At 39.9% G+C, this 21,855-nt stretch overlaps 1 protein-coding gene across 2 annotated transcripts in view; it reads right to left on the bottom strand.

Moving 5' to 3' along the window:
- The window catches only part of SLC12A1 (solute carrier family 12 member 1), a 49,918-nt gene continuing 28,063 nt past the window's right edge, over positions 1-21,855 (bottom strand). For both annotated transcript variants that reach the window (XM_063142726.1, XM_063142727.1), the window contains exons 15-26: positions 18,518-18,617; positions 18,322-18,433; positions 15,418-15,558; positions 12,992-13,098; positions 11,670-11,752; positions 8,630-8,773; positions 5,193-5,324; positions 4,768-4,879; positions 3,843-3,929; positions 2,244-2,379; positions 849-916; positions 1-136 (exon numbers count right to left, since the gene is read on the bottom strand). In XM_063142726.1, coding sequence (XP_062998796.1) covers positions 1-136; positions 849-916; positions 2,244-2,379; positions 3,843-3,929; positions 4,768-4,879; positions 5,193-5,324; positions 8,630-8,773; positions 11,670-11,752; positions 12,992-13,098; positions 15,418-15,558; positions 18,322-18,433; positions 18,518-18,617 — 1,358 coding nt within the window. The remainder of the gene's footprint in view (positions 137-848; positions 917-2,243; positions 2,380-3,842; positions 3,930-4,767; positions 4,880-5,192; positions 5,325-8,629; positions 8,774-11,669; positions 11,753-12,991; positions 13,099-15,417; positions 15,559-18,321; positions 18,434-18,517; positions 18,618-21,855) is intronic.

Here is a 21,855-nt window from a genome sequence, read left to right as displayed (position 1 = left end):
CTAAGAGTAAAATGTTAGGACATTTTTGTGGTTGCCTCGGACAAGTAAAATTGGAGGCAGATTCTTTGAAAGAATTTCTAACCAAGCCATATAGAGATAATCAGATATAATTCCTTTTCTTGCCACTGGTAGGGTCCTGTTGAATAAAATAGGATGATAGTATTAGTAAAAGGCATCAGTAATACAATGATATTTCACTACCATCATATTTCTAGGCTTTTTCCCCTGGATGAAATTTTAAATTGGCAGTTATTAGGGAAAGGTGCAGTTTTGTTTTCATCTGCTCCTTGCTCAGCAAAGAAAAGCGAACTTCTTATCTAAAGGGCTAACAAAAGCCTGTGCATTGTCCCCCCGCCCTACAAAAAAAATCAAATATAGGGCCTTGTTGACACAAACGAAAGAGCCTCGTGTGGTGCAGAGTGGTAAGCGGCAGTTACTGCAGCTGAAACTCTCCCCATGGCCTGAGTTCGATCCCAGCGGAAGCTGGTTCTCAGGGAGCCGGCTCAGGTCAACTCAGCCTTCCATCCTTCCGAGGTTGGTAAAATGAGTACCCAGCTAGCTGGGGGAAAGGTAACTGCGACTGGGGAAGGCAATGGCAAACCACCCCGCTACAAATTCTGCCAAGAAAATGTCAGCAAAAGCAGGCATCCCTCTAGGAGTCAGCAATGACTCAAGTGCTTGCACGAGAGGTTCCTTTCCTTTTTCCTTGACAGAAATGAGCCTCAGTGAAGTGTTATAGTTCAAACTTGCCCAGTACTCCCCCAGCTCAGGAAGACTTTTTCAAGTAAAAATGTCCATATTAAAATAGAAATTAAAGTACAAATACAAGTTAAAATGGTATAACTTACAGAACAATCAGATTCGCAGCTCTAGAGTGTTCCTGTAGAAGTTCATTCAACCGGACCTGGCGGTAGCTCTGTTTAAAACAAACCAGATTGCAATAGGGAAATAGTGGTTTATATTAGAATGTTCAAAATTGAGTGATCATGAGAATGACATACCAAGCATAGTTTTTTGAGGACTACTGTTTAACATAAGGTCATGATGTATTACAAAGTCTTCCTTTGTAATGTGAGTCCTCTAAAGCACATTTTTTATTTGTTACTTTGTTTGTAAATTGGAGGGAGGAAACTTATTATGACTGGTTGGGAGAAAATGTTTTATTTTGTGGTACATTCTGCTTTCTGTTGTCACTGTCAAATTAATATGCACCCAAATTTATTTTCAGATTCCTGTTTAATGAAATATACTGATGGGTATGAAGTATAATAATGATAATTTAATATGTAGCTAATTTTACCTAGCTAAATAAAGAGATGGATGAATTTAAAGTCTATAGTTACTCTTATACTCCCTTGGGTTGAGGATGATGATGCTACTGAAGATGAACAATTTCCCAGTGAAAAGGACTCATGAATTTCAGTGAGTAACCGATCTCGATCGCACTACATAAACTCCATGTGAAGGAGCCCTTAGAGGCATGGTTTTGATGTGGGTGATGACATACCAGGCAGATGAATCTACACATTCACTATAACCTTTGCAGTGGATGGCACTTTAAAATCCTTTTTATTTTTTAAAGCCAGTCTTTTAATTAGCACTAAAAAGCTTTCTTAGCTATGCATTTCTTGGGCCAGCAGCCCAACCCTATCTGGAATTCGGAATAAGGACTCTAGTGAGAACATGATTTTTTCAGGATATGCATAAGTCCTCGTATCTCTCTTGTTAGGAATTAACCACTGTTTGCATATCATTTGTTTTACTAACTACAACATGCTGGATTCAGAATCAACAGTTTTTCTACACTAGGCTGTTAATCCACCGTAGTTACTTTCAGTTTCGCCGCAGAATTGAGATCCGAGCACTACACGAGAAGCATTTTCTTTCTTGCTTTTCTGCTACATAACTTCTAGATGGCACTGTGGTACAGTGGAATATTGCAAATACGCAAGAGAAAATCGTGCTTGTTTTCACTTTCACAATTGAATGTTGCATTTTCCCTGTTCTAAAAAAACTCACCAAAAGTACTGGTTAGACACAGAAGAAACTGGAGGGTCACATAACCATCTAGAGAACCTGTAAGCAACTGTGAGTAGGGAATGACGAGCACATAATACCTCATGGAGAAAAGCCTTCAATCTCTCCTGTCATGTTTTTTCTAACCCAACAAATTTGCCTTACTATTTTCTTTTTCAACTAGCCATCTCACAGTGTCAAGGGTAATGGCAGGTATGACTCTTCACCTTCTCCTTGAATGCTTCTAGCTCTGCATCAGTGATTTTCCACGGTGCCTCTCTCTTTAATTTCTCAGCAGTTGTTAAATCTTTGCAGCTTTCATGAAGGCGGTATGGTTCAATCATCTCTTCAAAGAATTTCCAGCTGGAACAGAAATTATAAAGGAGGATTCACAGCAGGAGCTGAAATCATTATTTCACAGATATTCTAAGGTAGGCTGTAGAACTGTAGCTGAATTCCATTCAAAGTCTTTAAACTGCATACATTAGGTTTTATACTCGGTTATAGCTGTGCAGTGACACTGTATCTACACAGGCCTACATTTGTCACTGTACTCAGTTTATGTCTCACATGTCATTTTATTTGTTGTAACATAATAACATTGTACCAAACTGCAGTATATTCATGGCTCTATAAGCAAAAGGAAAATGCAACTTTTTCAGTTCATGCCCCCCTCATAGTACTTTTAGTACTAGCTTTGACTCCACTGTGATTAAGCATTTTGAGCTGAACATTATGGCATGGGGTGTGATGTGGACCATTCCTAACCATGATGGCTACATAACCATGGTTTAAGCATGCTTACTAACCATTTACTGAAAAAGGGTTAGTGGCCTAACCATGACTTAGTGTGTTGTCTGAACACCCCCTATGATGGAAGTAACTATTTAGGCCACAATCCACCATTTAGGCATGCTTAGGCTCCAATCCTATGCAGTTATTTACCTGGGAATAAATCCCATTGAACACAGTAGAACTTAGTTTTAGCAAACATTGCATAGGATTGTTCCCTTAACTTGTTGAAATCAATTGTTTAGTTGTATGCACTCAATGCTGTGTTGAATAGTGGCCATAGACTATTTATGGATAATAGCTGTTCAAAGATGTAAAAATAGTATGTGAAATTCCACACACATTATGATGTTTATCAATTTTGATATATCGCCTTTCATTGAACAAAACCAGTTTTGTAAGGTTTTCATAGCACTCAAATTTGTATTACAGAACAGGCGAATAAGAAGTTTAATTGCAGTGCAAGTATGTACACTTCAGCATAAGTGTTGTGGGCATCCATTAGACAATGGTGTGATAAGTTATACATGTCTCTCCTTGCTCAAATGCTCAGAATAGTATTATTATTAGCTATAATCCAAAACAGAATTAAGCATGTTTAAATCCATCAAAATCAATGAACCACAGCACACTTAACTCTGTTAATTGCTTGTGTGAAAAATATGTTCATCCAAATATCCACATTAATAGTCATGTTGCTCTTTAAACTGAAAAATAAGAAAGCACAAGGCTCTTTGCCCCTATCACTTACCACAGCAAAGCTCTCCCATTTCAAGAATATGTTTAAAACTCCATTTCTCTTTGGCAGTATATATTACTCATTGTAGAGCACTAGAGTGAACATCTCCAAATTTTGTTTGATATTAGTAAGTGGAAATTGCTTGTTTTGTTGAATAGAATATCTGTGTACTGTTTTAGACCCTCAACTCATACAGGTTCTTGGTTGCTTTCTTAGAATTTTTTTAAAAACAAAATCCAACATATCTCCATTCATCTCAATTCCTGATTTAAATTGTTTTTTAAACCGCTCTTACCTCTCTTTGTTGGGTTTCATATTGATGTCACCAATTATATTAATGTCAGCAAATTTTATTCTGAATTTACTTAAAAGCGAAGCCATCCTGAAAACAAACGGGGATGTTTATTTTTAAGTGTCATGATTCGGAAGGCTGATAAAGACAACAAGAGCAGCAAAGGGCGCAATTCTATGCATGTTCAGACAGAAAAAAACCCTCCAGTTCTGAACATTCCCAAGCTAGGATAGACTTCTTTTTCTGGCTAAACATGCATAAGATTGCACCCTAAGGCTGAATTCCCATACAGACATACCTGGCAGTAAATCTCATGGAACTCAGGGAGACTTCCTTCTGAGTAGACATGCACAGGAATGTGCTATAAACTACTTATCATACATTTAAATATTGAAATATATTAAAAGTGCTTTAATAAACACTTCTCATTTGCAAAATGTGGTTGACATGGTAGGTGAATTTGTTGATTTAGCGGAATACCAAAATCAATGCAAAATGCAAGAATATTTACACTCATGCGGAGCTTTATTTACACTCTCAAGGTGAGCTTTATTTACATAAGTAGGAGCTGCCCCATTCTTTTCAGGACCAGGTAATGCTCTGTATGCGGACCGGAGCTGCTAACTGTGGTAACAGCACACAAGAGCAGATAAAAGGCATATTTATAGTACTGAAAAGATCTCCAAACAAAAGTTGTAAGGAGATAAAATATGAAAAGTTTGATGATACTACTACTACTACTACTAGAGACTTCAAATATGTAGCTCCATATGCATTATCTGAGTGATTCTTATAACAATCATGTAAGTAGGATTGATAACACGTCCTTAATATCAATTTCATTCTCCCCCTCCCCATGTGCAAATAGTCTCTGTAAATAATAAGAATATATTAAGCTTTGCAATGAGAAGATAGAAGCCATAGTTACATTAATTTCTCCTCTTCAAGACGAGTGATTTTTCCACCAGTGAAGATCCTTAATTTACAATCTTGCCATTTTTTCCGAAGAGTGAGAATATATGGAACTAGGAGTATTAGCCCTGAGTGAACAAATTAGATCAAATTAAAGATTCAGATCATATTAAAAAATAGAGCAAATTAGAGCTCTGTGCAATAAAAAAATTAAACTACTTTTATTACTATTAAAGGTAGGTTTCCCCAGATGTTTTGTCAAGTTAAATGTTCAGATACCATTATTTATGTGTTTATTTATTTGACTTGTTCACCCGCCTTTCTACCAAAAATGGTACTCATATACTACTAATACTTCCTTTTTTTGTGAAACATACATTGGCTATACAATTCCCCACCCACCCCACTCCTGTCTGTGTGATGTTCCTTTGCATGGCTTACCTCCATCATCAAACAGCCACCACACATCAATGGTACCTTTGCCTTGCTTCTTTTTAAACTGAGTGCTAGCTTCAAGCAGCCGCTGATTGAATTCCCCCACATGCATTGAAGAGATTGTGTTAATGCTGCACTCTGAAACCAGAGGGAACACACTTTGCTGACAAACACTGAAAGAGCTCCCAAATACAGTTTTAGTATTTACAAGGTTTCGATTACAGTAGAATGATGCATATTTAGGCAGGGAGCATTTCAAGGGTTTGGATGGGCATTGGGGTCATTTTGCAGTATGCTTTTGATTGTAAGTTTTTAGATTATATCCCTGCACCCTTACCAGGGATTCTTCTTCTGGAGTCTTTCTGCATTCACTACGTGCCTCTTTAGACTGCGACTATTTGATTTTGAATTGAAAACTTCCCCCCTTGACAATGCTATTCTGTTAAATGAAACATAATCATCTACTGGTGGAATTATAGTGCTATGCTAGATTTACATGCTAGAGAAATCCCACGGTAATTTAAATACTGCATTATCTCTTTCTTTAAAAAAAGCGAAATTACTGGGGGGAAGTATGGGAGACATCCTGGAAGTTGATGGCATCATGTGAAAGACCCATGAACTTTCATGAGTGGCCGATCATGAGAGTGAAATAAATTGCTCATGTAGAGAAGCCTTCTAACCCAGGGTGTCCTGCTTGGCCAGAAGTGATATAAAAGGTGTGTGTGGAAAGAGCAAATATGCAATGTTCTTCACCCCATAATAATCTACACGTGAAAGTGGATGTCATTGAACTAGTTCAGATTATGCTCATTCTTAAGTGTCATTGGTAGGAATGGACTATAGCACTGAATCAAGAATATACAACAGCCCATCAACCCACAGAGTTTCATGCACTTTAATTCAGCAGAATTTCCTAGTTTCTAAGCGATCAAGCTTCTAAGTGCCTGACCAGCTATGAAATATAATTTTTTAAAAAAATTGTTCACATTTTGCGATGCACCATATGGCTATATTTATGGATCTATGTTATCTCAGTCTGTTACAGCTTCATATTCCATTAGTGAAAAAAATGTAACTCGATCATAACTTTTGCATGCAATTTCATGTTTACAAAGAGTTCAAGGCAAATTGTGGCATAAAATGTCTATCTTTGGCTTCTGTTCCACCATGCAGACAGATTTTTTAAAAAATAATTTTACCTGACAAATTACATGAGAAAGAAAGATGAGTGGTTTTTTTTTTTTTTTTTAAAAAAGAAATTGGTAATTTTTCTGCCAACAAAAGCTGTGCAGAACCTCATTAAATGCTCATTTAAAACTACCATAATCCACTGAGTTATGTGTCTAGGAAACAGGGTCTAAAACCCTTTTCCTCTCATGGTTCATTTCCTATAATATGTTCCTGCTTGGTTAAACTGCTAGTTAAGCGATGAGGAACTGCTTTCAAATAAAGGCATAACATATACCGGATTGAAACCATAATTTTAAAGTAGACCAGGAGTGGAATTCAAGATGGACCCAGCGTCCCTAATTATTTTAAAGGGTGGGCCCAGCCTACCTAGTTGTTATTATTTTAAGTCTCAGTTTTCATCCTTTTGCTTATTTTAGGTTAATAATACAAATATTAATCCTAAGGGATTGCTGCTTGATAGAGGGTATATTCAAAGCTTTGCCAGGCAGGAGAAGAACAGAGGATATTACATGTTTTAAACATTTGCCGGGCAATGGGAGAGGTGGCAACAGATAGGCTCTTGGATCGAGTATATCCAGGCTTCTTCTCTTTCCCCTCCCTGCCCACCAGAACGGCCTGTTTTCACCTTTCCTGAGTTATTCAGAGGTGATTCCCTCAGTGGTTCTGAGCGAACACCCCAAAAAAGATTCTTATTCAGATTCCCAGATTGTAGCTATGGCCTTGAGGGGTTCATGATATCCACCGCTTGTTCCTGTCTTCTCCTGCCTCTTTTCCTTGAGGTTCTCCTCAACTCCTTCCCCATTCACTATCCCCAGGGCCTAACTTATGCAGAGTGAGGGGGCAGTACATATCCATTGGAAACATTTCTACACCCAAAGCCAACTTCATGACTGGGAGAACTCAAGGGTGATCATGTGTCTTATTTGACAGGAGACAGTCCTGTCTTTGAGGTCGTCTTGTGTTAGAAGGGTTGTTCAGTTGAAGTCTAAAGATAAATAACTCAGACAGCAGACTGAGCAGGCACAGAGGTCACCTAGTGACAGTTTTCCTCACTATGGCGACATGTCTTGCATTCCTACTTAAATAATATTCTATTATTTTTCAAATTTGAACTTACAGATATAAGAAAACATATGAACATTTTATGCAAATCGGTGTCCTCTTTTGTTCTCTTTTTGGCGATTTGCAACTGGCCATCCTAGGAAGCTCAAGCATCAGCTCCTTTCCTCCCCTCAAATGAATTTAATCTAAATGCAACATGAGCCCTATTCAGGCATTCTGAAAGATGTAAAAGTTAACATGGGAGGAGAGGAAGCACTCAAGTCCTGCCTCTCTCCCCCCTTCATGAGTTTCCATCACAATGTATTCATGGATGCTGACTTCCTGTACCTGTGGAGGCTGTCCACGTAATTGAAAATGCTGGAAATTCTAGATTTTTCATTGTGTGGAGAACCTCCATGGATATAGGAGGCTCACCTCTTCAGAAAGTCATGCCCCATGAGGTCAGGGCAACAGTAAAGCTGAGAAGGAAATGGGTCTAGAGCACTTCCTCCCCTCAGGTGTTAACACCTGAATAGGGCTTAAGAGAATGTTGGACAGCAGGAGTCACATTCTGGACTGAATGAACCCCTTGAAATGTCCAACCTGCCCCCTAGAGGTCAGATCGGGAGTGGAGGAGTGGCATCTGCAGGAACAGGCATTCTCAGTGGGGAATGGGGTTTGCGTTCTTGACCCTCCGCTTATAACTCCCTTCTCAAAAATAATAAAGAATCCATGAAAACATATGTCATAATAAATCTTTCTGTAAGCTTTGTTGCTTTTGCTGCAACAAACGAACACGACGATCCCTAAACTGGAAATTGTTCCCTCGTGTGGCGCAGAGCGGTAAAGCAGCAGTTTCTGCAGCTGAAACTCTCCCCACGGACTGAGTTCGATCCCAGCGGAAGCTGGTTTCAGGCAGCCGGCTCGGGTCGACTCAGCCTTCCATCCTTCCGAGGTTGGTAAAATGAGTACCCAGCTAGCTGGGGGAAAGGTAATAATGGCCGGGGAAGGCAACGGCAAACCACCCCGCTATAAGGCCTGCCAAGAAAACGTCAGTGAAAGCTGGTGTCCCTCCAAGAGTCAGTAATGACTCAGTGCTTGCACAAGAGGTTCCTTTCCTTCCAAAATGGCCATTCAGGAAAACTGAGCAGCGAGCTTGCTGACCGGTGAGCTATTACATATATTTTGTTTTCAGTTCCACATCTTGCCTTTTCTGGGCATGGGCTTTGTAATGTTGAGCTTGGTGGCTCTTCTAAAGAATCTACGGATGCCACAATTTCCTTCTTCAAATTCACTGTTTTTAATGGTGGCTTCTAGGGCTTGCCTCTCCTGTTCCAGCTTCTTCAATTCCTCTGTTAATGGGAAAACAAGATTGGCAATATAAATAACAATATCTATTTGTGATATTTGCATCTCCCTGAGCCTAAAGTAAATTTAGACCTAAATGTTTTTCTTTTCACTGGCCACAATTGCCTAATATCTGACAGACCCTTAAATGGTGACAAAGATTAAATGGTGAGATTCTACTGTTGGCATCTTACCTCAAGTTATCCCTAAGTATATGCATACTTCAACTGAAAATTGGTTCTGCAGAAATATTTCATTTGTTTTTTTGTTTCACTGCATACGCTTGTTAAAAGGGGTTTAGATAAATAATTCTGCAAATACGACTGTGTATACTTCGTTCTTTAGAGACAATAGTCTTAAAAGACAGTATCAGGAATATAATTCCTTCAAATTTGATTCCCACATGACAGCATGGTTCTAACATGATTATAACTGCTATCACATTTAGTCAAAACTAAAGAACTGATCACACACACCCCCAAGCTATCTCTGTTTCCAGTCATCTTCATAAACAGCATCACCTGATCTGTTCAGAAGGACATTTTTTAAAGGGTCTCCTGTAATTTCTTGTTGCTTTTAGGCCATTCTTTCTTTCTTATTATTTGGAGTATTTTACTCTAATGGTATCTGCTATTACTGCATTGATGGGATACATCTACATAGAGAAGTCAAAATATCTTTAATTTTACTGACTATTTTTAAGCAATAGAAGTGACAGGTGATAGATACAAACAGGAAATATAGAAAATGAGTTTTATTTTTTGGGCAAAAGGATACCCATCTTAAATACTTGGTTAGACTGTTAATTTTGTTTGTGGCTTGCTACATTAGATCCTGCGCTTTCCATCAGCATATTGAGAATAAACTGCAAATAAAAATGAGAAAAGGCAGCAGGTGGCAGCAGTGAGTTGTAAGTCTGCATTATTATCATGGCCAAGTATTTTAAGCTAATTCCTGAAGACACACCAAGAGATATCTATGGGACATAATGATTGTTCTCTTGGTTTTATTTGGAGTCTCTCTATCCTCTGGAAAGAATGACAAGTTCAACTGAATTCGGACCCTTTCATCCATTACAACAGTATTATACAGAAGGGACACAGGATTCCTACCCACCCCCATTCACTCAGTGTACATGCACCGAGAATCCTAGTGCATATACACAACGTGAAAAATCTCTTGTCATAAATGATTACCTATACATTTGTAACATGCGAAGTGGCCTTTGTTATCTCAACAGGCGAAGACTGTTGAAGAAGTAGGGAACAGGCAACCTTTCTCAGTACAAAGATACCCCCAAAGTAGCTGTACATCTTAGACCTCTTCCCTGTTACATAATATGGCATGATTGTGTGCATATTGAATCCCATTTTAAAAGCATATAATAACCTCAGTCATAATCCCAATCTCAAGCAGCAGCCAGGACTCATACATGGATCAGGAGAGCCAGTACCAGTTGCAGAGCTGTGAGTCATGAATCTGACAGCTGGGAGTCCCTGGAACCCAAGACCACCAGTCCAAACTACTCCCCACCGAGGTAGGACCCTTTGAGCCAGAGTCCCCTGGCTCAAAGGATCCTCCTACCTTTGAGCCAGGCTCCTCTATGCCAGGATCATCATATTCTGCAGTGCCTGCTTTCCGGTGTAGGCAATACACCAAATGAATATTGACTAAGAAGCAACAGAGTGTTCAGTTCCAGAACCAAGAGGTGTCCCTTTAAGGGTCGGTGGGGGTGAAGCCAGAGAGCAGTAGCTAGGCCCAGGAGGGAAATTCGAACTTAGAGCGTCATCACACAGGCGTTTGGGGTGGGGGGAATCAGGTTTCCTTACTGTTGCTTCTCTGCATTTCCTCATTCTTCTGGGAGGGGAAAGAGGAAGTAAACAAAGACCACGTGGCCCATTCAGGGGCTGTTTTATTGCACCACTTTTCCTGCACACAGGAGATCACTGCACATTCCATTTTTTTTTTAAAAAAAGTCAGATTAAAAGGAGTTTATTTTGCTATGGAAAAATGAGCGGGAGGTGGACATTGTCGTCTAAAGGCTGCGTGCACATCCGTAAATGGGCAGTAGCGAGCGTGCAATAAAACGCTAGTCTGATGAACCTCTTAGTTGGAACTGAGACGTTACAGAACAAGAATTTAATTCCCAGTTACCTGTCCAAGGTCCTGAAAACTCTACATCCAACCATCCTTGTTCTCCAGTGTCTAGCAGATATCTGTGTACATGACCATCTTAAGTGTGACCTGCAGTTTCAATCACTCTCACCCCCATGATGACAACATGGATTGGACTGTCTGCCAAGTTGGTTCCTATTCTCACCATCCATCTCTGACCACTTACTGGGACTTCTGCTTCCTGGGCTATCCAGGGGCTTCATCACCCCAGACTGGACATAGTCTGCAAGTTCTGACATGCTAAGTTTCACAAGCACAGAGACTTCTGTTCCGTTCTATAAGTGGGGAAGTGCTCTGCATGTAAAACTGAAATTGCTGTGCATCTGGGGAGTATTCTTCTTCTATAAACAGAGAGTTCCTGTTGGTTTGGATCCCATCCTGAGTTTTTAGAATTGGGCATTGGCCATCCACTGGATGGTACAGCTCTCTTAACAGAATTGTAGCCAATTAATGACCCCCACCCCAAAATGTTATGCACCCCCACAATTTCTTTTTTCATTAATACAATAACAATTTCCACTAATTACATATAATGTAAGAGCTCCTAATCTCCAGGGAAGATAACTAGCAATATTAATGCTCAAGTCTTAAAGTAATTGAACAAAATTTCCTAAGGCTGGTGTGTTTGTAATTCAGTGGGGTTATTATGTGAATATGTTTATTTACAGAAAGCATACCTCTAGTGTAGGATTTATTCGAAATTCATTTAATTAAGTCTTAACATACCTTGAACTTGGAGGACTTGGGATATGTCAAACCCTTGGCTTATTCGAGCTATTATCACACCGAATTCAAAGTCAAATGCATCACTGAAACAGAGTGTAAATAAAAACATATATATTTCATATACATATATTTCTTCCCACAACACTGAAGTACTGACTCAAAGTTACTCTGTAATGCTGATGTAGTTATTATTTACATTGATTCACCATCTTTTCAAATCGTGACTTCTGTCCAGTTCTAATCTTTCCCTCATTTTCACCTCCAATACGGCTGCATCTAGTACTAATTGAACTGTTTTAAAGCCCTACAAGACAGACTAAAACTAAACTTTATGCACAGTTCTACATTTCTTTCCATGTGTGCTTCTCTCTCCCACTCCGTGTGTGTGTGTGTGTGTGTGTGTGTGTGTGTGTGTGTGAATTCAAAGCAAGCAGCGCTGGTTTCATATGAGTGGAGGAAGTGTGTGTGCTAAAAATCACCTTCCCAAGTGCTTTTTTCATTCATGATCTCCATTTCTTCTCTGCATCTTTTCCCCTGCTGGTGGAAAAGCTCCACAGGAATATGATTTTGAAGTTAAAAAAACAAAAAGAGTTAAGCACTCAGATTCTGTCTGCCTAGGCTCTTCAGATTTAAAAAATGCAGAACTGATCATTTTGGCACTCCTTCTAACATGTCTGAGCCATAAAGAAGAAAACACAGGTTATATTTTGCTTGAGATAAATGTTCAAAATGTTGTTTATGTTGAAATTTTCTGCCAACTCCTGTGTATTTGACCAAGCTTGGCCATATGGATTTTACATCGAGGGACATTCATATCCAAGGGCATATCCACACTACAAATTTAAATTATTCTGAAATTAAAGTGATCGCCACGGTCCATGGATTATCCCAAAGAACTCTAAGAATTGTAATTCTGTGAGATAGCCAAGATTTTTTTTTTATTGGAAATTCCTAAGATCTTGGTCATACTTCAGTTCCCAGAGTTCCTTGACAGAGAGCCATGACAATTAAACCATTTTGAAACTGGTTTACATTTGTAATGTGGACATTAAAATACACAGGAGATGTGTGCTGTGGTACTCTCTTCTCTCACCTACAAGCTTTGTCATTATTTTGCTCCGCATACCAATATGTAGAAAAGGAGAAACTGTGATCTTACTCCCTTCCCCCGCCCTCCAGCAGACTTTATGTAGTGCTTGAAACCTGAGTCTTTCGCTTCAATAATTCTTTGGTATATTCTCCATTTGTTTATGTGGAACTATTCAGATATTCCCAACAGTTCCAGTCCAAGCAAAAACAGCATGCTTCCGGTTTCAACTTACTGTATGACACCCATGTAATTTTCAACTTGCACTGCAGTAGCGTGTCTCCAGTCCTTTTTAAATCCAAGCACTAAAGTATTAGGTCTAATTCTGCCCAAGCCAGAGGCCTAGCAAGATAAAAAAAACACACACCATGGTGTTTAAAAAGATGCATGAGCAAGGTTTATCCAAAATGAGGAGTAATGGCAAAAGATAACGGAAGTAATGTTCTGGAGGGATTTAAGATTAAATTGCATTTGGTGAGTGTCCTTCATGCTTGCACCCAAGCAGCACATATAAAGATTAGCTCTAAATCATCTCAGCTATAAATGGTTTTTAGCTGACAGAAATGTAGCTTTGCTAAATTAGCACTCATTTGCATTTCTTCTGATGCATGCTCATTAAAACAGTGTAATAATTTTAGATCAACAGAGTTCTCATGCCTCTGTTTCTGTGTCCATTTTTAACATGATAGCCCGATGTTTACAGCACCCATTATGTAAGCAATGTTGCTTTAAAGAGTTCTAGCATTTTCAGGAATGGGTGAACAGGTTCTTTTATATTGTAATGACTTCATTCAGTTTAAGATGGAAATCCTGTGCACACTGAGAGTAAGTCCTGATGGGTAGAGTGGGAATTTGGTCTTGCATATGATCAGGCTGTATGATCCTCACCATTCAAGGCAATTGTTACACCTAGGTGAGCACACTTCAGCTCTCTTCAGGCATTCTTCATCCCATGTTGAATAAACATGTGAGAAGAGGACTGCTCCAGTTCAACCCCACTCCTCTCATGTTTCCTTTGCCCTGGACATGTGGAAGGGCGATGGTTTGAACAGGAGCTCTGCAGAGGCTCTACATGCAATCCTGGACCCTGATTTTCCTGTGATTCCATTCAACACAGGACAAAGAACACTGAAGACGGCTGTAGGGTCCCATGATTTGCACGTTATCATCAGGAAATATTCAAGACAATGTTTAAAAATCTAAATAACCAGGCAACATAAGCTTGCAAGCAGAGATAAATTGTGGCTGAAAGTGAAGTTGATAGCAGTTACTTACCTTTACTCTGTTGGATTTAAAACTGCAGTCTTTGCCGATACGGGAATAAGGTAATCTTAAAGCTTGTTTCACACATGCATCATCAAGTGATAACTGGGATATGTGAAAGGGCCATCTCATATACTACTCCTCAGACAGAACTTTGACATCATCTCAAACGCATTGACCTGGTTCGCATGATAACCACAATCCATAGTGATCATGCGAAAGGTGGGTTATGGTGCCATGGTGGTTAAGCCACGGTGGGTTGCGGACGTGGTGCCGGTGGACACCAGATCGGCAATTCAAGCCACCCACTGAGGGCTTCCTGGTTGGAAAGCAGGCTGGCCTCTTTTTAGAATGAAATGAAATATACGGAAATGCAAAAACAGAACACTCCTTGTTACTTCAGAGGTATTAGTGCATTCATTTTGATTGATGGTGGATGGTGTGTAAATAGTAGATTTATACTCTGATTCCAAACACATAAAAGTCTTGTTCACTGCAGAGCAACTTAAAACATCATGTGTGTTTATGATTTCAGCCATTGTAATATACGATAGGGCTTCACGTGTTCTTTTCCCCAGTATAAACATCTGTCCATCATGGCCCAATTCTCATGCAACAGTAATCCAGGATTTTTATCCTGAATGAGTCAGCATGCTAGTTCACATGGCTAGTTCACTCTCACTTGACTCTGCCTGCCATTGGGCAGCTGAACAATCCAGGGACACGCCAAACCCAGAACTCTGGCTTGTCCCTTTCCTGACAAGCCAGAGTCGCAACTCAGGATTTATTCTCAGGTTCCAAGTCTGGCTTGTTGGTGGAGAGGCAAGCCACATTTCCACGTTTGGACTTAAACTACCCAGAGATGGAACATATTTGGGTTGTTTAGCTGCTCCTGCTGCCAGGCAGGTAACCTGTTCATGGTAACCTGGATTTAAAAAAACACCTGGATCACTTGTTGCATGCAAACTGGGCCAATGTGTGTAAGGTATAAGAAGACTGAATTGTTGATTGTACTATATGAAATATGTTTGTGATAGAATATAATACAGAATGTTGACTATATTGCATAGGAGTAGGCAAGAGAAGTCATTTGCAGTGAGCATGTGTAGTTTCAGACATTTGTGAGGTACCCTTAAGGCATCTCCGTTTACTATTGGGCCTCATTCATTTAGTACGGAATTGATTAGTTTGTTCCATAGTTCCATTGCCTGAAACAAGAATTGTTTCTGAACTAACCCATAATACAAAGAGAGGTGCCCTCAAGATACGTTCTGCCTTTGCAAGATATTATCCACATAGGCAACAAGTGCTCTTAACGAATAAACAGCAGTTCTTCACGTAACAGAAGCTGCTTTGAAGTAATACTTCTTGCATGTGCTCTGCAAATAAAGAGCTTACTTGGAGGACACTTTTGACTCCATCTCTAAAGCTGTCGGCTGCCACCGCAGCATAAAAGGCTTTTCTTTTGTTCTTTGTCAGCCATGCCTGCTTCGTTGCCATGCCACTGTTCATCTCTGTAACGCACAGCTTGCGCGGGCCCTGCATGACACAATCATATATTAGGGAGAGAACTTTGTATTATGCCCTACACAATAGTGTGATTTTGAAGGAGTTACTGGATCTGCTGTGTGAGGGAATGGAAAGAGTGTCAGGGAAAAAATACATTTCCACAAAAGGTTCCACAGAGATTCAACCTTTTGAAATGAAGCCCGCTGCGAACATCACTCATTTTCTGTTCAAGAAGGGTAAGCCTGTTAACACCACTTAGGTATAGTGATAGCTGGCAGAAACAAGCTTGAATATATATATCTTTAGAAGTAGGCCCAGTGGCTCTTAAATATTCAGAAAAAAATGCATTGGGTTAACATGGCAGCCCAATCTACAATCCAGTGAAGTAATTGGATTTCAGGTGATTTAGGGCCAATTCATACAACCATTTTTACATGGTATTTATGTTAGGAAGCCTCCTCAAGTTGGCATTTAATGCTCCAACAGAAATCGTGTGGCAATGTTGACACATGGCTGATACCTTACATACCACCATACCAAAGTCAGTTCTTCATGGCCTTATTATGTAAGACAGGGGTGATCAAGGGGCCATTTTCACCCCCAAATAACAGCCCCCATGAAAAAAAATCAAATAAAAAATTCAGCAGCAAACAGCTTCATAGCACCTTCAGAGTGCTAAAGGGGTCAGGTTTAGCATGCACACAATCTAAAGCTAACCCTTTTTGTACTCCATAGCACTACATTTGCCAAATTTGATGGGTTTTTTTTTTTTTAAAAAAGTATTTTCCCCAGCTACTGAATTCAGGGATGCAACAAGAGCATGGAGGGGGCCCACATGTGGCCTGTGTGTTGCCCACCCCTGATCAGGGACTATCTTCTTCCTTCCTTCCTTGAATTTATATTTCACTTTTCAAAGACATACCCAGAAAAAGTAGCTTGCAAACTTACACACACACACACACACACACACACACACACACACACACACCACTATCAGAATTCAGGAAATTAAGCCAGGTTTGAGGTTGTATGTCTTCAGAAAAGGGCAGTTTTTAAAGCTTTCTTAAAGGCCTGCACTGGTATAAGGTGCAAAACAGCTGGAAGAGAATTATGAATTGAGGCAGCACTGAGAAGGCCCTGCCCATCCTACCTGGGGTGACAAAACCCTCTTGCAATGGATCTTGGATACATGTCAGGTTCCTAGGCCACTAGTGCCAGCATTAAATTCTGGATTCAGAATAAGGCATGCAAGTTGGAAAACAATATGCAATTTGGATCGCTGTATATTTTACTGGTTTGCAGCACATATTTTGAGTGCAATTGTTTTCAAGTGACAGTACTCTTTACACAGGAGTAAAATAATGCAAAAGACTGTCGTGAGTATAAGTAAGCAGTCTTTAGAGGCATAATAGTCCTGTAGGCAGCACATCCTTGTTTTATCGCCCTCTTATTTTCCCAGTTACACAGATCACAGAAGTTCATTGTGTCACATTTTTATTAGCTAATAAAACTAAGCTTGGCTTAAATTTGTAGGGAATGAGGAAAACAACCAAAATGCTTACATCAGCACAGTATGCTTCGGTTAAATATTTTGTTGAAATAAAAATCTACCAATATTACATGAAAACTGACAATAAGTAAAAACTTGCTGACCTAAAGCTCTTATATACCCTAATAATGTTCCCATTGGACTAAACAGTAAAACTTCCATTGGCTTCAACTATGCAGGTCAGCGTGGTGAAGAGAGATCAAGCAGCTCCCACCTTTGAATGTGCTGCAGTCCTACATTGTTTTAATTATTTAGGAACAATCTCTTGTCAAAAACAAAAAAAGGTCGCATCTAGACATGAAACCTGCTGATACTACTTGAACTGGAGCCTATTATCTTTGAAAACCACGCTGTGATTTAATGCACAGCGCTGGTCTCCAAAACAGATGCTACAGCCCTTCCCCTTATTTTAGGGTCTATTTTAAGTTTGTAAATGTTGCCATTTAAAGAGACGTCTCATAACATAGGGGAGTTTGCTGAGCCCCATCTTGATGCCAGTATAGAGAAGAGGGGAAGCCCAAGCCCTGAAAAGACTTCCGGTCAGCCTGAGAAAACTGTTGGGGCAGCCCCACCATCCCTGTGGCTGAAGGTCTTTGCGTCCTGAGGAAAGGCCAAAATGAGGGTGCTTTCAGCTCTTGAAAGAACCTTCAGTTGGCCTAAGAGAACTCTGTTTTGATTTTTGTAACATGTTTTTTCTTTCAGTAATTTAAAATTGGAAACCACCTAAAGATATATATCAGGAGAAATTGCATTGTTGTTGGCAAGTGCCACATCCAGCAAATTTATTTATGTGCAGCAGCGTGGGTTGGCTGGGACGATGAAGTTTCACAAAGGGTGCCATAAACTACCAAAGGAGGTTGGACTGACTCATTCCTTGCTACGTCGAGGCAGCAAGTCTTTGGGGAATAGTCTATTTATGCATTGGATGATTGTGATGATTGTCATTTCTATTTTAAATGCTTTAAATGTGTTTATATTACAGCGGGTTTAATTATATTTTACACTTTTGTATCTTTCTGTTTTAATTGTATAGGTTTAATTTTGTAAAGCTGCCTTGAGTCCCAGTATTGGGGAAAAGGCAGATGATGATGATGATGATGATAATGATAATAATAATAGATGATGATGGCAATGTGGAAGCAGACCATATAATGAACCTCTGTCTATGCTGAGCTGCAATTTCAAGTTGCCTTCACAGGGCAGCCATTTTGTGTGAAGCAGGCATATATGTTGACTGAACTTACCGTGTAGACTTCGCAACAGATACAGAGACCATTGTTCTTTGTGAACGAATGTGCAAGGTCTAACAAAGCTGGTCTTGCCATGGGTCCTCCTGTTAATACTATGCACTGAGGCCTGTGAAGATGAAAAGAGGTGCCTGAAATTTGGTAATGCATTTGTGCAACAGCAAACTGTGGCCCACTTCCATGGCGACCTTACCTGAAATTTTTCACATGATCATCCACTGTAGTTAAATCCAGTGCGCTGTCAATGGCATTAATGTAGTAAAGTGCTTGAGAGGATGACCCCCAATTTACCTCTGTTGTTGCAGAGAAAAATATTACAGATTACATAATTGTTAGTTCCTGTATTCTTTTACAGAAGTCATCCATTTTTGATAAGCCAACGCCATGGAAATTTGACTTTTATATGTGTGATTCTAAACAGACTTATGGCACAATTCTATGCATGTTTAGACAGAAAAAAATCGCACACTCTCCCGCAATCCCCAGTCCAGCATGATGGGAGTAGTAAGACTTTTCCTGTCTAAACATGCATAGGATTGCACCTTTAGGCTATATGCAGTTACTTGGGAGTAGGTCCCACTGAACTCAATGAGACTTACTTCTCATTAGATATGTACAGATTTAATTGCTAGACTCACACAGTCTGCCCTGTATGGATGGTACATTATATAGTTTAATCATGAAATGGCACTGGGCAGTTATATCCGGGCGGAGTCAGGAGTTTCCTATTGCTCTTCTGTTCTTGTTGGAAAGAGACAAGTTCTTGCCTTGCTTCCCAGCTGGTATTTCCTTTAAGCCGCTGACACTGCCTGATTTATGATTCTTTTGGTTTAGACCAGTGGTTCCCAATTAGCTAAGTACTGTGGACCCCTTGTTTATCAAATGCCAAGCCATGGACCCCCTCCTTTTGAAAATTTTGTTATCTCCATGTGTGAAGCAAATTTTTGGAGAAAATAAGGGGTAGCCCCTAATAAGCAAAGGATTTGGGGTATACTAAAAAACAGACTATAAAATTTGTGGTATTTGTGATATTACCATGCAAATATGACAATGATTTAGTTAGGAATATAAAGACGAATTTAATTTTACTAACGTCTAGTTTACAATTGAACAAATTGTGACATGTCTAGCAGCTACTAAACCTAAATGTGATGGGAGAAATCATGCCTCTTTTTGTCCCAAAAAATCCCTTCCACATCTGGTTTAATATTTCCTACTTTTAATCTCAAATCTGGATCAACATTGAGCCGATTTCTGTGCTTGTTCTTCATATAACAAAATGTTGAAAATGTTTGTTCACAAAGATATGTGGAGCAAAAGGGAACTAAATGTTTCAAAGCTTTTTTCACCTAACTTCTTATAATCAGGAAAAACCTTCACCCAGAATTGGTCCAATCATTCTTTGAAAAATGATTTCAATGAACCATCACAAGTCATGTCAACAAGTGCATCTCGCTCTTCCGCAGATAGAGTTGTTAGTTGTACATTGGGTACATTAAAAAGGATTCCTTCTCCATGAGTTTTCAGGATTAGGTGCAGGGAAGTAATCTCTGAAGCTAGTCGCTAAATCATGCAGGTGCTTTCACGCATGACGTCACCGTCAAAGCAAACAGAGTGCAGGAGACAGCGTATTTTCTTTTATTAAAATGCAGACCTTGCAGAGCTAATAGGTGAATGGTGCCACGGACCTCCTGGGTGGGTTACGTGGACCCCCTGGGGTCCACGGACCACCAATTTATTTATTTATTTCACTTATATACTGCTCCCATAGCCAGGGCTCTCTGGGCAGTTTACAGAAATTCTAAAATTGAGATAAAAACAAGTATACAAAATTTAAAACTAAAACACAGAACATACACACATAAAGCATTAAAAACCGTTAAAAAACTAAACATGTGGGTGATTAAGATGTGCTGCCATATGCCTGGGCAAAGAGGAAAGTCTTAACCTGGCACCGGAAAGTTAGCAGCGTTGGTGCCAGGCGAGCCTCGTCAGGGAGATCATTCCATAGTCTGGGGGCCACCACCGAAAAGGCCCTATCCCTCATTGCCACGCTCCGAGCCTCTCTCAGAGTAGGCACCCAGAGGAGGACCTTAGATGTTGAACATAGATGTTCACGTCGGGAGAGGCGTTCCATCAGGTATTGTGGTCCCAAGCCGTGTAAGGCTTTATAGGTCAGAACCAGCACCTTGAATTGGGCTCGGAAACATACAGGCAGCCAGTACAAGTGGACCAGAGCAGGTGTTATATGGTCAAACCTTCTGGTTCCTGAAATCAATCTGGCCACTGCATTTTGCACGAGCTGCAGCTTCCAAACCGTCTGCAAAGGCAGCCCTATGTAGAGCGCATTGCAGTAATCTAACTTGGAGGTTACCAGAGCATGGACAACTGAACCCTGTCTAGATAGGGGTGTAGCTGGGCCACCAACCAGAGTTTATAGAAGGCACTCCATGCCACTGAGGTCACCAGAGCCTCAAGTGACAATGATGGATCTAAAAGAACCTCCAAGCAATTGGGAACCACTGGTTTAGACCCTTCTTCCACACCACTTCACTGAGGTGGAAGCAAAAGCTTCCTAGAGAAAACAGTAGTGAAATCTGGGATTTTAGCAAAGTTATGGTTTGGGTAGGTGCATGCATCCCCACAAAATACAAAAACAAAATGTAGTATTTACTTCTGCATATCCAGGACGTTCTACAAATATATAGAAACCACCTTATTGATGAGTGGCCTTGTTTGGCTTCCAGATTGATAGTACTTAATGCAAGACTGTAGCTGAATAACTACTAAATTAAAAGATTAGGTAGAACAAGTGGTATTTTTGTGAACCGCCCAGAGAGCTTCGGCTATTGGGCGGTATAAAAATGTAATAAATAAATAAATAAATAAATATTAGTGGATGTGAATACTCTCTGAATAAGAACTGAGTTATTCAACTCATAAAAGCCTCATTAGCAGATATATGTTTGGAGTCAGAAAGACACAGCTTTTCAGAAGTTGCTTTCTGAGCAATCTCCCCAGAGATTTTTTCTACCAGGAGAAAGTGAGTGTGCCAGATGAAAGTGGCAGCAGCCACCTGATAGGTAGTATTAGGAATCCAAGGTAGGAGTGAATAAAAGGAAAGAGATAGATTGCAGCAGGCTTCCCCCAAGGTGGCATCTTCCAGATGTGTTGGCTGGGGGTGCTGGGACTTGTAGTCCAACACATCAGGAATGTGTCAAATTGGGGAAAGCTAGATTAGGGAATAATTTAAAGCAGCATCTTCCTCTTATATTCTTATGAATACATCTGCTTGTCATAATGGTAACATATCCATGTGTTTAATCACATAGTGCTTTTCTATGCAAAGCGTTTGTTGTGCACTCATCATTCTCTACTCTTGCTTGTTTATGTGTCATGACCCTCCAGTTTAGCTTACAGCACTTTCCAAGAGTTTTTTTAGAACAGGGAAAATGGAGTAGGATTTCTGATTTGCGAAAGAAAATGCAATTTCCTCTTCTGTATTTGTGCCATTCCACTATACCACAGTAC

The sequence above is a fragment of the Elgaria multicarinata genome, chromosome 16 (genome assembly GCF_023053635.1).
Source record: "Elgaria multicarinata webbii isolate HBS135686 ecotype San Diego chromosome 16, rElgMul1.1.pri, whole genome shotgun sequence".
NCBI lineage: Eukaryota > Metazoa > Chordata > Lepidosauria > Squamata > Anguidae > Elgaria > Elgaria multicarinata.
The sequence above is the reverse complement of the archived record's forward strand: the minus strand, read 5'-3'. Positions and strand labels throughout refer to the sequence as shown.